General features: G+C 36.4%; 2 protein-coding genes across 2 annotated transcripts in view; both read left to right on the top strand.

The window, feature by feature from the left end:
• LOC137405339 (uncharacterized) overlaps nucleotides 1-16,977 on the top strand; it is a 51,360-nt gene that overhangs the window by 32,685 nt on the left and 1,698 nt on the right. The window lies entirely within an intron of this gene.
• Nucleotides 621-16,019, top strand: LOC137385397 (uncharacterized). The gene is given in 12 exon segments (XM_068071850.1): nucleotides 621-632; nucleotides 911-1,023; nucleotides 2,421-2,875; nucleotides 2,878-4,509; nucleotides 4,598-4,756; nucleotides 6,053-6,237; nucleotides 9,236-9,413; nucleotides 10,871-10,982; nucleotides 11,435-11,606; nucleotides 11,960-12,233; nucleotides 13,800-13,979; nucleotides 15,271-16,019. Coding segments are annotated over 12 exon segments (4,221 nt in total).

Genomic DNA, 16,977 nt, shown 5'->3' with positions numbered 1-16,977 from the left:
CACTTGTTAGTGCTGTTCAGGTAAGTATTTCAATGTCACTTCTTAGTGCTGTTCAGGTAAGTTGTTCAATGTCACTTATAAGTGCTGTTCAGGTAAGTAGTTCAATGTCACTTGTTAGTGCTGCTCAGGTAAGTAGTTCAATGTCACTTGTAAGGGATGTTCAGGTAAGTAGTTCAATGTCACTCGTAAATGCCGTTCAGGCAAGTAGTTCAATGTCACTTATTAGTGCTGTTCAGGTAAGTAGTTCAATGTGACTTGTTATTGCTATTCATGTAAGTATTTCAATGTCACTTGTATGTGCTGTTCAGGTAAGTAGTTCAATGTCACTTATTAGTGCTGTTCAGGTAAGTAGTTCAATGTGACTTGTTATTGCTATTCATGTAAGTATTTCAATGTCACTTGTATGTGCTGTTCAGGTAAGTAGTTCAATGTCACTTATTAGTGCTGTTCAGGTAAGTAGTTCAATGTGACTTGTTACTGCTATTCATGTAAGTAGTTCAATGTCACTTGTAGGTGCTGTTCAGGTAAGTAGTTCAATGTCACTTGTTAGTGCTGTTCAGGTAAGTAGTTCAATGTCACATGTTAGTGCTGTTCTGGTAAGCAGTTCAATGTCACTTATCATGGCTGTTCAGGTAAGTAGTTTAATGTCACTTGTTATGACAGTGCAAATAAGTGTCTTGTAGGTAAGTTAACTATTATCAAACTTTAATAATGAATACATAATCTACACCAAAAAGTAACATGTAGTTTAATGTCACTATTTCATGTCATACAGTGAATACTTAATGGATTGTGTAGCTGTTCTTGGCTAGTTCATAAGTACTACAAGCACAAAGTAGCTTCTGTTGAACTTAGTATATAGTAACAGATATTCACCACTAGTTGAGTGTAATGTGTAAGTTCTCTGCAGACTAATGATGCTGTTGCAACAAAGCTCAGCAATAAGGTATACAGCTTGACCAATAAGGACGGAGAAGGAGTTATGGCAGCAGGAGATATAATTCGTCTGAAGTTTACCGTCAAGTAAGCAGAGACTACTACTGTACGTTTCATTCTATGCACATTGCATTCATCGAAAGATGTGAGTCTAAACCATGTAGAATTAGACAACTCCAGATAAGCTTATTTCTACTATTTGAACCATTCACCAACATCTAGATTAATTTAATAATTTTCTGTTTACTATTGTTATCACGGATCCATCATAATTGTATTGTTACCATGGCAACTTGTCAAAAGTGCCAACATATTTTCTTGGCTTTATTAGCGCTGAACGCCAATTGCCGGTAGAATAATAAATATTATTAAATTTATAGTAATAAGTCTAATAATGTTCAACAAATTTTATAGTCTATACAATAATCCAGTGTTTAGTTAAACTATATTCTATTTGCATCATTCATTCATACACGAGCATATATTATCTATACTGATAATAATTTCAATTCATGAGAATTCAAGCAGTCTGTGGGCGTTGTTTTATAAACTAATACAGGTTTGAGGTAACTCTGTGATCTGATATCATATGATTTAAGTAAACCTTATGCAAGTATTTTACTTTCTAATGTTACATGTAGTAATATAAAAGATAAAGACAGATATAATGATTGCTAACTGTGTTAAACATGTCATCAACTCACTTTGGACAACGACTTACTCAGTTATGTTTCCAATGCATGTGCAAATAGCAAAGCCTCGGAGCCAAAGTTTTTCTTAATTCATTTAAATCTAAACATTTTTAGTCACCAAATAAAGCATTGTTTGCTCAAGAGCATGTTTGTCACGAGTGACAATCCTTGGAATCAGTATTTATTCACATCTTTTCCAAAAGAGGCAAGCTGTAGAAATCTGAAATGTAACAGCATTGGACAGAACTTGTATATACTTGCATCTTAGCTTATATGTTTTATTTTGTTTGCATATATATAGTTTGGAGAGACAATATACTTGTATATTTGTTTATATTATGCTTTCTGATTAGACAAGTACTATCATGGAAAAACTTCTTAGGTCATCGCTATAGCTTTTTAGTATTTTTTGTAAAGCTGCCTATCACCTGTTTCAACCAGTCATCAAGCATAACATCTGTAATTTAGCGGGTTTAAACGCAGATGAGCTCAGTTAAGTATGGTTGACTTTATGAGCAAAATTTGAGTCAGAGTTGGCAACATTCATTGTGTATTTGTTCCAAAATCTTTAGGTTTGAACACGTTCCATGGATTTATAGCCCTAATTCAGATTTATTGACCAGTTATGCTGGTTAAAATATTCTTGTAATAAATTGGCCTGAAATGAACAGGAAATGGTAATGTTCCTGTAGAGGTAAGTATGAGAGCAAGTTTTTAAGCATTTTACTGATATGTAGTTGTTTTTTGCCCATCTGTTGTGATCTCATGATCAGATAATTATACATATTTTAGGTTTAAAATTTGCAATCTCAATGGATTGTCCCCGTGCTTCAAGATAACCTATGACTATGCGACTACCACTACTCCCACAACTACTACCACTTCCATAACTCCCACTACTCCTAAAAATACCACCACTTCTGCAACTATCACCATTGCCACAAATGCCGCTACCCCTCCTGCAACAACCACCACTCCCACAAATACCACCACTCCCACAATTAACACCACTCTTACAACTACCACCACTCCTACAACTACCACCACTCTTACGACTACCACCACTACCGCAACTACCACTACTTTTACAACTACCGCCACTCCTACAACTACCACTTTTCCTATGACTACCAACAATCCTACAAGTTCCACCACTCCCGCAACTACCATCACTCCCACAACTACCACCACTCCTACAACGAACACCACTCTTACGACCAACACCACTCCCACAGCTAGCACTACTCCACAACTACAACCACTCCAACAACTACCACCACTCGCCCAACTACCACCACTCCCATAACAACCACCACTCCCACAATTAACACCACTTTTACAACTACCACCACTCCTACAACTACCACCTCTCTTACGACTATCACCACTACTGCAACTACCACCACTCTTACAACTACCGCCACTCCTACAACTACCACTCCTCCTATGACTACCACCAATCCTACAAGTTCCACCACTCCTACAACTACTACCACTCCCATAACTACCACCACTCTTATGACTAACACCACTTCCACAGCTACCACCACTCCTACAACTACCACTACCACTCCTGCACCTACCACCACTCCTGCAACTACCACTACTTCCACAACTACCACCACTCCCATAACTACCGCCACTCCTACAGCTATCACCACTCTCACAACTACCACCACTCCTACAACTACCCCCATTCCTACAACTACACCAACTCTTACGACTACTACCACTCCCACAACTACTACCATTACTACAACTACCACAATTCCTACAACTACTACCACTCCTACAACTACCATCACTCCCATAACTACCACCACTCTTATGACTAACACCACTTCCACAGCTACCACCAATTCTAACACTACCACTACCACTCCTGCACCTACCACCACTCCTGCAACTACCACTACTCCCACAACTACCACCACTACCATAACTACCGCCACTCCTACAACTATCACCACTCTCACAACTACCACCACTCCTACAACTACCCCCATTCCTACAACTACACCCACTCTTACGACTACTACCACTCCCACAACTTCTACCATTACTACAACTACCACCATTCCTACAACTACTACCACTCCTACAACTACCATCACTCCCATAACTACCAGCCCTCCGACAACTACCACCACTCTTATGACTACCACCACTCCCATAACTACCACCACTCCTACAACTACCACCACTCCTACAACTACCACCACTCCCATAACTACCACCACTCTTATGACTAACACCACTTCCACAACTACCACTACTCCTACAGCTACTACTACTCCTACGACTACTCCCACTTCCACAACTATCACCACTCCTACAACTACCGCCTCTGCCACAACTAATACCACTCCCACAAATACCATCACTCTCTCAACTACCACCTCTCTTACGACTACCACCACTTCCACAACTACTACTACTCCTACAGCTACCACCACTCCCACAGCTACCACCACTCCCACAACTACCACCACTCCTACAAATACCACTACTCCTACATCTACCACCGCTCCAACAACTACCACTACTCCTACAGCTACCACCATTCCTACAACTACCCCCACTCCCACAACTACCACCACTCCTACGACTACCACCACTCTCACAACTACCACTACTCCTACAGCTGCTATTACTCCTACGACTACTCCCACTTCCACAACTATCACCACTCCTACAACTACCGCCACTGCAACAACTACTACCACTCCCACAAATACCATCACTCCCACAACTACCACCTCTCTTACGACTACCACCACCTCCACAACTACCACTACTCCTACAGCTACTGCCACTCCTACAACTACCACCACTCCCACAACTTCTACAACCACCCCAGCAACAACAACAGTTACTTACGGTTGGTACATAAAGTTTAAAAGCTTCTAATAATTTTTGCATTTACTGTGTTTTTGAGCTCTTTTTTGCATAGCAGTCTTTTTTTGTAGACTCTAGCTATACTTTGGCCATTGAGTACTCCTTCCTTTTCTATGAGGCTCAACGATCAGGAGTTCTTCCTGCCGATAACAGAATCGCCTGGAGAGGCGATTCATCAGAAAATGATGGCAGTGATGTTGGCCTTGACCTGAGTGGAGGCTGGCACAATGGTGAGTCAGTTTTTGCTTAAACAGCCTCATGTGCCAGTCACTCAAATTTTATATTATGCATAATCAAATGCTTATAGGTTGTAACAGTTAAAGGAGTACCTGCTTTAGAATGCTGCATTTCTTCTGCTGTATGTCATATGTCACATGTCACATATTAACATTCAATTCACTTGGATCAAATATCACTTAATCTGTCACTGCTACATGCAACCTGATTCAAATTAGTTGTCATGTCATTTGATATGCATAAAAGCCATTGTTATATTTCACCTGATACAAATCATATGTCACACTCCACCTGGTGTAAGCCAGTCACTGTGCACAGCCTGGTATAAGTGGCATGCAATGTGTCAACTGATACAAATCACTTGTACCATGTCACCTGATGTAAGCTCGTATGTAATGCTTGGTGCAAGTGGCATGCTATGTTTCATCTGATAAAAACCACTTGTCACATGTCTCATAATGCCAGCTTTTTGCTGTTAACAAGCTGTTAATATGTCGCTAAATACCAGCTTTTTGGTACATGTTGCTGCGCAGTTAAAAAGTTGTCAAAAACCTATTTTCAGTGTCTTGAAATAATTTTTTTATTCTTAACGCAATTTGCTACATAGCTTTTATGAAAACAATCCACGAACGCATTCCTTTAAAGGCAATTGTCATTAAGCGAAGGCATTGCAATGACGTTGCTGGCAGTAAGCCTCCTATTTCACACTAAGCAAACCATAAGTAACACATGACACTCTCGCAGTCTGCTCTTACAACTCTTTCATCACATAAAATTTTTTTTACGTCAGGGAACACAACTCTTGTTATAGTAAAGTTTATTCTACAATTCCATATGGTGGTCAGATTGGTAAAGTTGGTAGACTGTCAGTATCATAAATTGGGTGTTACAAGTGATCAGAGTTTTATGATAAGTATATGCATAGGTATATACATGTATAATTATTTTGTAGGTATATACACATAGATATCTACAAATCTATGCGTATATAGCGATTTTTTTAGTTTTAACAATTGCCTAAAATAGCAAAGACAAGCAGAAGTATTAGCATAATGTCAGAGGAGATACATCATCATAAAGCACTGAAAGATATTAAATCAAAAAAAGAAACTTGAAACTGCAGATGTGTTTTGTATAATTTAACAAATAAAATTATTATTCTAAGGAAGTCATGGTTGGCCTCAGGAAAACAAAACCATATCTCGTAACTTGTTCAGAGCATATGACTAACTACGCAATTAAGATCCATACTTTGATTGTTAATGATCATTTTGGAATGGTGATTTCAGCTGGTGACCACGTAAAATTTGGTTTACCAATGTCTTCAGCAACGACCATGCTTTTACATGGCTTGATATTTTTTGGCGATGCCTACCAGATGATTGGACAATATGATGAGGGACTCCGACAAATCAGATGGCCACTCGATTACTTCATGAAGTGCCATCAATTGACGGATAGATTTTACGCACAGGTAGAGTAACAAACAGCGTACATTTATGTCTATGGCCAGCGCCAACTAGTGGACTGCATGCATGCTTTTAGACTATCTGTGTGTGAATCAATTTTCTTGTAACTTTAGAGAGTTTTCTTCAGTGGGTTTCACAAATAAACATAGGTATTAATGATACACTTCACTTGAGAGAAATATTGAATACAGTTACTTGCTACTGGATTGCTATGAATGCTTTAGCATTGAGACTCCTAAACTACTTTTGTTGGATAATTAATGAATCCAACACAACGGTAAAAAAGCTTTCACTAGAAGTAGCCTTCATGTATGTATTTGGGTAATAAAGCGAGTCCAACCATTCTTAGTTTCACAGTCACAAGTTACAACATGTAATGCGTTCTTACCACTCTTCGAGTGGCAAGATCAGAATTGTAAACGTAACTGGGGGGCAAATATGTATTTGAATTATTTTCTGTAGATCACTTAATCTATGTGCCTCTAGAAACATTTACATTGCCGATAGACCCAGTGAACACAGATGTGATATTTTTGCTCTAGAAAGAAGTTCACAGTCTCATTTAGCTAATAATAACTTCCCTATTTATTTTTAGTTTTATTTACGGTAAGTTTGTAGGTTTCTTGGAAAGTAATAGCATATTTTCTCACGCCTTTTTACAGAAAAGCGCAATGTCAGTAGCAGATTGCTTGGTATTTTAAATTCAACTTTGATGCAGTCATCATGCCAAAACTGAAAACTGAATATCTTGCTAAAAATGTATAAAAAATTAACTTCACGTGTACATGTAAATATGGCCAAATTGAGTGGTACAAAAAGTACCTCTACAATATAATTGTCTCAAAACCTGCTTTTATTCGGTTAAGTATCTTTGCTAATGTACAGGGTTTCTATGAATTTTATAATGAAAAATGCTCAGTCCTCCTGTTTAATTGATTTGTTCTGTAATAGCATTAAGTTTGGCCATTGCTCCTTAAGAAGACAATCTACTAGTTTTTTGTAATCAAAATATAAATTATTCTAAACCTACTTTATGCATTTTGTATTTGATATTCAGTTGCTACAATTAATAATGTTGGTGTTTTGCTTGACTGAGTTGTAGATTAGATGTTTAGACAGTTGTAAAAGGCTTTGGGCTGATTAAATTTAAAACTTATCAATTAATAGCTTGACTTCCTACAAAATCTTGAACAAAACACTACTGTTTCAAACATTGTCAAGATGTAATGACAACTATTAGATTACAGCATGAATATAGTACTCCTAGCATCATGCTGATGACAAAAAAGCGAGTATATACCTATAGACTAAATGTAAGTTTACACTTGTATGCTTGAATAGCTGGGATGTTTAAACATAAACAAAACCTTCAAATTATTATAAAATATTTTATTTTCCCAAAAAATTATTAGTACAATATAACAGCATCGCTACCTAAAATGCAGGGTTATAGAAGTAATATAAAAATATAGATACGTATTATGCAGGCATTATGCATTTATAATGGCAAGTATAAAAATAAATAAGCAACTTTTTTACCTTTCATGGTTAATGTTCTGTTGAGGCCGGACATGGATTAAAATGCTGTTTTGTAGATTTTTCCTTTTCACAAGAATTTCTAAAACCTTGAAAGCAAGTGACTTGACAACTTAACTAATAAGTTTCATGTTTATTTCTCTGGTAATACACGTAATATTTCTTGAATTATATTTCATGCATAGGTATATCTTACCTTGTGCTAAGTTTGCTCAAAATAGCTTACAAAACTATTAAAGTGTATTATAGCTATTTCTCATATTCTTAATTTGATTATTATGACTTTTCTTTGACTTTTGTGATTGAAGGATTCAAACACTAACTATTCCATCAACTGGAGAATACTGGAGCAGTCCATACCGCTGGCCAAAGGCTAAAAAAACTGTACCTTGTGTCTACAAGAAAATTTTTATATTTTATACAGGCCACACCTTGGTTCATTAAACAAATGCACTGAACTCGTCAGAGTCTGCAGACACGCTAACAAGTTTCTACTGTCCATTTTTAAAACCTAATGCTTCTATGAATCTATAATCTTCCAGCTATGAAGTTTTAGTAATTTCAATAGTTTCAGCTGTATATAAGTTACCAAAACTGGTGCTAACACTTTATCTGAAAATTGCTTTTACCAAGCAAGAAACTAATAGTAATAAAGTGTTTTATCTGAAGTTATAGTCTGTTTTATTGATTGTAACTGGCTCCGATTTTATCATTACGCTTTTACTTATGTATGTATATATATATATATATATATAGCCCATTTCTAACATTTGGACACGTTCGGTAAATCATTTCATTTTAGTACAAACGCATTTGATGAGTGCATCGCACAAAACAAATTTGTAGCGCAATTACTAAAAGTTTGCTTTCTCCGTAATATTTTTCAAATATTTCATACTCCACTAATTATCTTTTAGGTTCTTAGTGTAGAGTTCTCTTTTTATATGCTTTTGCACCTGCTTTTAGTTACTATATATATAGTATATATATATCTAGTTACTATATATATACTATATATATTATACATACATACATATCTACATTGTACATACATATACATATATATTTGTAAATATATACAAACGCAAAGACAACTGCCTCACCCAAAAAAATCTGGCAAGCCTCCAAGAAGCAAGGCCAAAAAGCAAAGTGTAGGCAAAAACTGAAGAGCTGCTTTTTAGTAAAAACACAGACCTGTCAATTGTGGGAGTGAAATAAATTTTAACAACTCTTTTGTTCACACCACATAAAACAATTTGTAGTGAAGTGTTTTTTAGTGGTCATGATATATACGTGATGTATGTATGTCATGTATGTATATACATGTATGTATCATGTATGTATATACCTCTTTTATATATGAAAATATTATTATATACAAATATGTTTATTCTTGTCAACCATCTATATTATTTACTTTCTAACACAAATCAATTAATAAACATATTCATAAAGACATTTGATCAGGTTGGAAGTGGCACCATCGATCATGCTCACTGGGGCAGACCTGAGGAGATGGATGAGCAGAACATCGCAAGGCCGAGTTATGTCCTGGGTGCTGGAGCCAATACGAGTGGAGGGGCTGATGTTATGGGAGAGACTGCGGCAGCCCTTGCTGCTGGATCAATCTTATTTAAGACTTCCGGTGAGCTTGGATACTCCCACTCACTATGCATTCTGATCGCAGGCTAGCTAGATGGTTTATGTTTGTGTAAGGCAATGTTTTACTGATTCTGTGAAACTCTTAGGATATGGTTAAAGGTAGACTTGCAACAGAATTCACATTATAGTTATTTGGTATCAAAAGATTCACTATGTCTTACTCTGCTGTGCTGTAGGTGCAAAATATGTGGAAATGTGATTACAAGCTCTTAAAAGCTCAAAAACCAACAGTTAATCGCCCCATCAAGAGACCGCCGTAGATTAGAATCTTTTTCCAAAACGGCTCAAATGGGATGTAGTTGTACAAGATGGCTTCTGTTTACACTTTCATGCAGCCTCATTCGTCGAAATGTTTTTACAATTACACTTCACGCATTCAATAAAACCATGTCTATTGTTCTTACGCGTCTGTTTCATCATCATTGTAATGCTGTCACTTTCAGCACTGATATCTTATAGCCTATCGTTAAAATTTATTTAGTTTTTTAGCCTTAGCTCGAAGGAGTACATATCATTGTCTGTTGAGTCTGTTGGTCACCTGTGATAATCGAAAAATGTTGCAGAAATTATTCGCAAAGTATGGGTCACATGATCAGGTTACGACTAGACGATTAGACCAAGCCGAAACAAAACTGTGAAGGAGCGAGCATCTATACTTGATACGGAGTCTTCGGTAAAACCCGAAGTGTTTGTCATAATTTAGTGCTACGAGAAGTTTTATATTGAGCCTTTTATTGGCTTTTCAATTTATGTGAGCACATCACGTGACAAAAAAATAACCAAATGTAATGACTACGTCAGAGAAATAAAATGATTCTTATCTGCGGCGGCTTTGTCATGGCTGCGTTTAACTGTTCGTTTTTGAGCTTTTAAAATCTTGTGATCACATTCCCACATATTTTGCACCTACAACACAGCAGAATAAGACATGGCGAACCTTTTGATACTGAATAACTGCAATGTGAGTTTTGTTGCAAGTCAACCTTCAAGGTTTAAAGTTGTCAGTAAGTATTTCCATGTTTGCACTCTGGGAGACACACCTTGCTTGTTTGGGAAGTGCCTTTTAAAAATATTGTAACATGTGGTAGCTCAGGTTCTTTTTTGTATACTTCGATTTACTTTGTTGTTTTTAATATTATCAACGTTTTTAAATTATTACTTATAAAAACTAAAGGGAGTAACACATTGGAAAGTTAGATAAAAATTAACTAAAACTGTGTTAATTATACATCATTTAAAAGTGACTAAATTTACCCAATCAGTCAGGGCTAACACTAAAACTAAAGATTAATGTCAAAAAATTTAGGAGAATTGCTAGAAAATCTTCAGTAAAAGTACACACAACCAGTAAGATCATTTGATAAGCATTTTAGAGGTTACATATTGGTTGGAATCAGATGAATCAAAAGCTATGTACAGTAATCATTTTCTCTGTTTCAGACCCAGATTATAACAATCACCTGCTTAACAATGCCACTTCTCTCTATCAGCTCGCTAAGAGTAATGAAGACACATATAATACTGCTCTGCCAGAGGGAGCTAAACATTATCCGTAGGTATTCAACTGTGCATTCTTTCTGAAAATATAATCAGATCATTATTCTATCACGAGCGATTTTATTCAAAATGAAAAGAAGACAACTCCTAGCTGTTAGAATACTGATTGAGCACTATTTTATGTTTTCAGGTCTTTGCTTCAGCTTTTTAGAAAAAATAATTTCACATCTACTGAATACATATATCGATAGCAATTATTGCTAGGTATGGCGTGCCTACATTTTGAATATGTTATAGTTCTGTTATTATAATGGTATTTATTTGTTGTTATGTTCAATACTAATAACTTTACCATAATATAGCAAATTAGTGAAAGTTTAAAAAAGTGGCGAATAAAGGTTCAACTTACACAATTCATTCACAGTGTGGATATTGGAATCGGGAACATATATCTGGTCTATGATACTAGAATGTCATTATATTAGGAGTTTCTCTGCTGATTACCAGATCGAGTTTGTGGGAAGATGAGATGGCGCATGCAGCAGCCTGGCTAGCCTTAGCTCATCAGAAAACTAGTGAAGAGACAACCTACCTCACAGAGTCTCAAAACTATCTCAAGGATGATTCTGAAAGATATATGTGGGCCCTTGACTGGGATGACAAACGAGGCCTGGTAAACGTAAGTTGAAAATATGGCAAATACTTTCATTATAAATTTGTTGCTGATATAAGCCTTTTTACACAAAGTTTGCTGTCTACAACATATTGCAAGATGTAGTTTGTAGAGGCTGTCCACATCAGTTAGTAATGGACAATTGAGTTCTCTACGAGTAATGCATGAGTTAGTTGCATGAATACTTTTATTACGAATACTTTTTGAATTAGGCATGTTTTGTGATGAAATGTGCACACTATAATGAATTTAAAATACATACATGGAATGAAATTGCGAAGAAACTTCCATCTTTTGTTTGATAAATATATACCTAATATACAGATCTAATTATACTAGCATCTATCCATTTATTCTAGTTCCTACTCTACCATCAACTGCAAGACAGCCGATTCAGTGGCAATCTGGAGACGTTCATTGGAGGCTGGCTTCCTGGAAATGATGTACCATACACTCCTCTTGGTTTAGCTTTTCGCTTAGAATGGGGAAGCAATCGGTATGCAGCGAACGCAGCATTCCTTTCACTGCTTGCTGCTAGCGAAGGCATCAATGAGCAGACGTACAGAAATTTTGCTAAGAGTCAGATTGATTATATGCTGGGACTTGTCGATGGTGGAAGGAGTTATGTTGTCGGTTTCGACAGCTCGTCACCAAAGCGAGCACATCACAGAGCATCGTAAGCAGATACATGTATATGGGCACTTCTCTGTGCAGGTTATGTATTTTTTTGTACCCAAGACTATAAAGATTATCATCTTGCCTGTCATACTGGTTTCCAAATTGGAAAAGTGTTCTGTCAAAGATGGGTGGTAAAATAATTCCCCAGGCTATAACGCTATTTCGAAATGAAGCTGCAGTTATTGGGTGGCTTTCCACCATGTCTCATTACTGTCTGAATACACTGGACTAGTAAAAAATAAGCTAATCTGGCCGGATGAGCAAAATATTATTTTCTCTCTAACAAATTAAGCGATTATTTACTTAGAAAGCCATTAGCTGTGACATACATTGTAGATGGCCTCACCATTCATGTAATATAAACTATTTTAGATTATTAGGTTTGTTACTCGGTAACACATATTGGTGTTAAATTGAAGCATAGAAGCAGTCAAATACATATTAACTGGCTCAGCTACAATACTGTACAAGCTTCTGAGAAGATGAGCACATGTTACCCAGATTAGTAATAATACTATTGCAAAGTCACTAAACAATAGCCCTGAATTCTTCAAAGCTTCATTTACCAGCAGATTGAAAAAGTTGAGAGCTAGGCCAACACTAAAAGGCTGTAACACAAACAGATACTTAGGTGAAGCAAATAAAGTTTTTTTGCAGAGCTGTCTCCGTGTCAGATAAAACTGTGTAAAGATTATGTATGATAAATATATTTCGGCCATAAAAAACTAATTTGAAAATTATCTCAAAGCACTTTGTTATTAGTCGATAAAAACATTTTTTATTTTCATGTTCTTTACTTAAAAGTGACCCAAATAACCTAAAAATGACTTTATGACATTCGCTAAACTCAAAAGTTTGCTATAGAAATAATCATTTGAGGAAAAATAGTAAAACTTGTGATTTTATATCTTCATATCTCCAGCTAAAAATGAATGCTCAATAATAACTATTGATCTAGAGATCAGTGCTGTGACACATTTGATTGTATGTTACTGGCTTGAACCATGTGCAACTTGTTGTATTATGCATCTAGTTGGATATCAGTAATGAACAAGTTTATAATATGTATATCTGTAAGAGTGAAGGTAGTGATATTCTATTACACCATAAAGTCTCTATAAATTAGTGAACAGTAAATATAAAAGTAATCTAGCTTTAGTGCTTGAACCTTCAATGTAGCCTTAGCGCTCGAACTATAATTGTTTTTTTCCCTTAGAGAACGGGCAGTGCCCATATCATGAATATGCAGATTTATTTTCTGTAGTGAGTCAATAATTTGGTTTAAAGCTTATCGCTGATTTTGCTGACTCAGCTCCATTTTTATTAACATTATGGTCAGCAAAAACAAATTATTTTAATATTAATTGGCTAGTAAAAGTAGTTTGTTTGCCTTAGATTTTTACACTTATGAGTAAAAAATGTTGGACCCACAAGTCATGACTTTCTCTCATGTGTAGCTACAAGTGTTAATTTTCTGTGGTAATTTTGATTACCATTTACATACGTCTTGTCCGCTGCCAGAAGACGACCCCACGTGTGACTGGGAGGACTTCAATGACGACGTTGACAATCCTAACACTCTTTATGGGGCATTAGTCGGGGGACCAGATGCAAACGATTTGTATACAGACGGGAGAATCGACTATAGAAAAAATGAAGTTTCATGTGATTACAATGCTGGATATACTGGGGCCCTCACAGGTAAGAAATCTAGTTAATATACCAAAAGGAGTTGCATAGATATGAATGTCCGTGAATATTATGTAAACTTAATATATTCAAAACAGTACTGTGGTGCCTGGGTACATTGTTGCTGTCACCTCATTGCTGTCACCTCATTGCTGTCACCTCATTGCTGTCATCTCATTGCTGTCACCTCATTGCTGTCACCTCATTGCTGTCACCTCATTGCTGTCACCTCATTGCTGTCACCTCATTGCTGTCACCTCCTTGCTGTTACCTCATTGCTGTCACAGCTGCACATCTTTTTTACCTGTTCACTATCTTAGGCAACAATTCCTTGAAAAATTGACTATGCGAGTTTATTCACACATGCAGCATACAAAATGTCTTATGTAAAACAGTGATATAAAATAGTTATGAGTCAATCTGATGGTTCACTGCATACGGTTCTATCTTTTAAGTCTTGTTCCAAAACTTTCGCCTTCCCATGTTAATAATTTCTTTTTTGTTTGCTCGAAACAAAAGAGACCATAAAATGGAGTATAGTTTACCTTCTGTATTGTCAATGGAGGTAGAATAAGGGCAATGTCTGAATATTTTGATGGTTGCAATACAGACCACTTCATTTTTATTAAAATTAATTTCATTGTTGAATAATTTGTAATTGTTTCATATGCTTCACTACCCAGAACACGGGTCAAGGACAAACATAAATTATTGTTCTCATACCCATGTAGCCAACTATTCAATCAGCTAGCTAAACAACTTTGCTATGGGTAAGGCATTATTATTGCATGGTCTTTTAGCTAATACTTTTGTGGAACTTGGTTTAAGTGTCTTATTATACCATTGAGAAAGTTCATTTCTTAATATAAGGATGATTATATTAAGGTCTAATCTAAAATCTATTTTGAAACTAAAACACATGTCTCAGAAGTGCTCACTGGATGCTGATGTTTTGAATAAGTTTTATACCAGATTTGAGAAGCATAATGATTTGCCTAATCTCCCTGATCTAATGTTATGTGAAGATTTCTTTTCTCTTGAGGAAGTATATGCTGTCATTGAAAATGTACAAGTGAACAAAAGCCCGAGTCCAGACAGCATTCCAGTCTTGCTCATGAAACTGACTGCAACAACGTTAGCACATCCATTTACTAAAATCTTCAACATGGCGGTAGCCAAAGGGACTTTCCCATGTCTGAAAAGCTTCAATTATTAGCTCGCAAGTGTGCAACATCGACTTCAAAGTGGGAAAGTGCGATAGCGCCTAAAGACTTTTGACCAGCTGCATTAACCTCCATTCCAGCTAAATGTCTGGAGAGGCTAGTTAGTAGTCACATAACATCACTACTCACTGATGAGAGCCAGTTTGCATACAAGCCAAACCGATCCACCGAAGATGCTCTGATTGTACTTATAGACATGGTAAACAAACATCTGGATAAGAATGCTAAGAACTTTGTGCGCCCTCTCTTTATTGACTACTCAAGCGCTCTTAACACCATCAGTCTAGTGCTGTCAAGGAAGAAAATGGTTTCCCAGCCTGGCATTCATCTGAACATAATCAACTTGCTGTACAGCTTTTTAACCAACCAAACACAAACAGTTAAGACCTTTGAAAATACATCAGCCATAATGAAATCCTCAACAGGAACACTTCAGAGGTGTTTCATCAGTCTTGTGATGTTCTCGTTCTACTTCTCGGACATGCCATGTCAACACGATAACATCATTTACATCAAATATGCTGACGATATGGTGGTCCTAGAGTTCCTTACAGCAACGCAAACATCAAACCTCCAGGATGAAGCAGATAATCTCAGTAACTGGTGTGCTGACAATGGCCTTCTGCCAAACTCTAAAAAAACTAAAGAGTTAATCTTCAGTAACTGTTGTGATAACCCTGCCGTCCACAATCTAGTCATAAACAACTCGACTATTGAGCAGATGTCAGAATTCACCTATCTTGGCACAGTTCTGAACCAGAAACTAGACTTTAAAGCCAACACTGAAAAGTTTGTATCCAAAGCTGGCAAAAGACTACATATTGAGTAAACTGCGACATCTGGGTATCAACGCTAGTTTCATCACAACATGCTATAAATCTTTTATCAAAAGTTTTCTGACTTACCATCTGGTAGTTGTCTTCACCCATCTCACCAATGACTCTAAGAAGATATTACAAAGGATAGTGAAATCAGCTATGAAACTCAGTGGCGTTTTAGAATTGCAGTCCTTCCAACAACTATATGCCTACCGCCTAGCCACCAAAAGTTTAAGGTTAATAACATCAGAAGCTACACCAATCTTAGTTTTGACAAAACTACCCTCAGAACATCTGTTTACAAAAAAATTTAGAGTGAACCTACTCAAACACTGTTTTAGATTTAAGTGTATATCGCATCTTAATCACATTTTTACCAAGCAAAATGTGATTTTTATGATTTTACATTTTTATTTTGGTAATGTATTTTTCAGTCAGCATCAGTTTTTTTATGAGCATACAGTGGTGGTACAAATTATGAGACCACCTTTGTGTTTTAGTACGTAATGCACTATAACAGCTCTCATATTAGTTACGTTTAGTCTAGACATAGAAAATTATATATCATTAGAAAGGAAACTTTATCAGCTGTCACATTGTCTAAATCTTTTTTGTATCTAGAGATAAAACAATCGCTAGCGCAGTTAAAGGTGCAACTAGTCAGGGTGTCTCATAACAAGTCACTCAATGTGCAGAATTTCCAAAATCTTTAATCTGCTCAGTTTAACAATCATTTAAAACAATAATTGCATTGAGTGAAACATTGTGCATTAAACAACATAACCAAGTAGTATTGAAAAGTCGTTCTGCTCTCAGTACAAGTCATTCTAATAACTTCATCATCATGACTCGACATCTCACAAACAAGAGCGTGCTGTAATAGTTCACCTTCATCAGCAAGAGAAATCGCAGAGGAAAATTGGAAGGGAAGTAGACTGCTCTAAGAAAGGTGTATTTACAACAATCTGC

This window comes from Watersipora subatra, chromosome 1 (assembly GCF_963576615.1).
Source record: "Watersipora subatra chromosome 1, tzWatSuba1.1, whole genome shotgun sequence".
NCBI lineage: Eukaryota > Metazoa > Bryozoa > Gymnolaemata > Cheilostomatida > Watersiporidae > Watersipora > Watersipora subatra.
The sequence above is the reverse complement of the archived record's forward strand: the minus strand, read 5'-3'. Positions and strand labels throughout refer to the sequence as shown.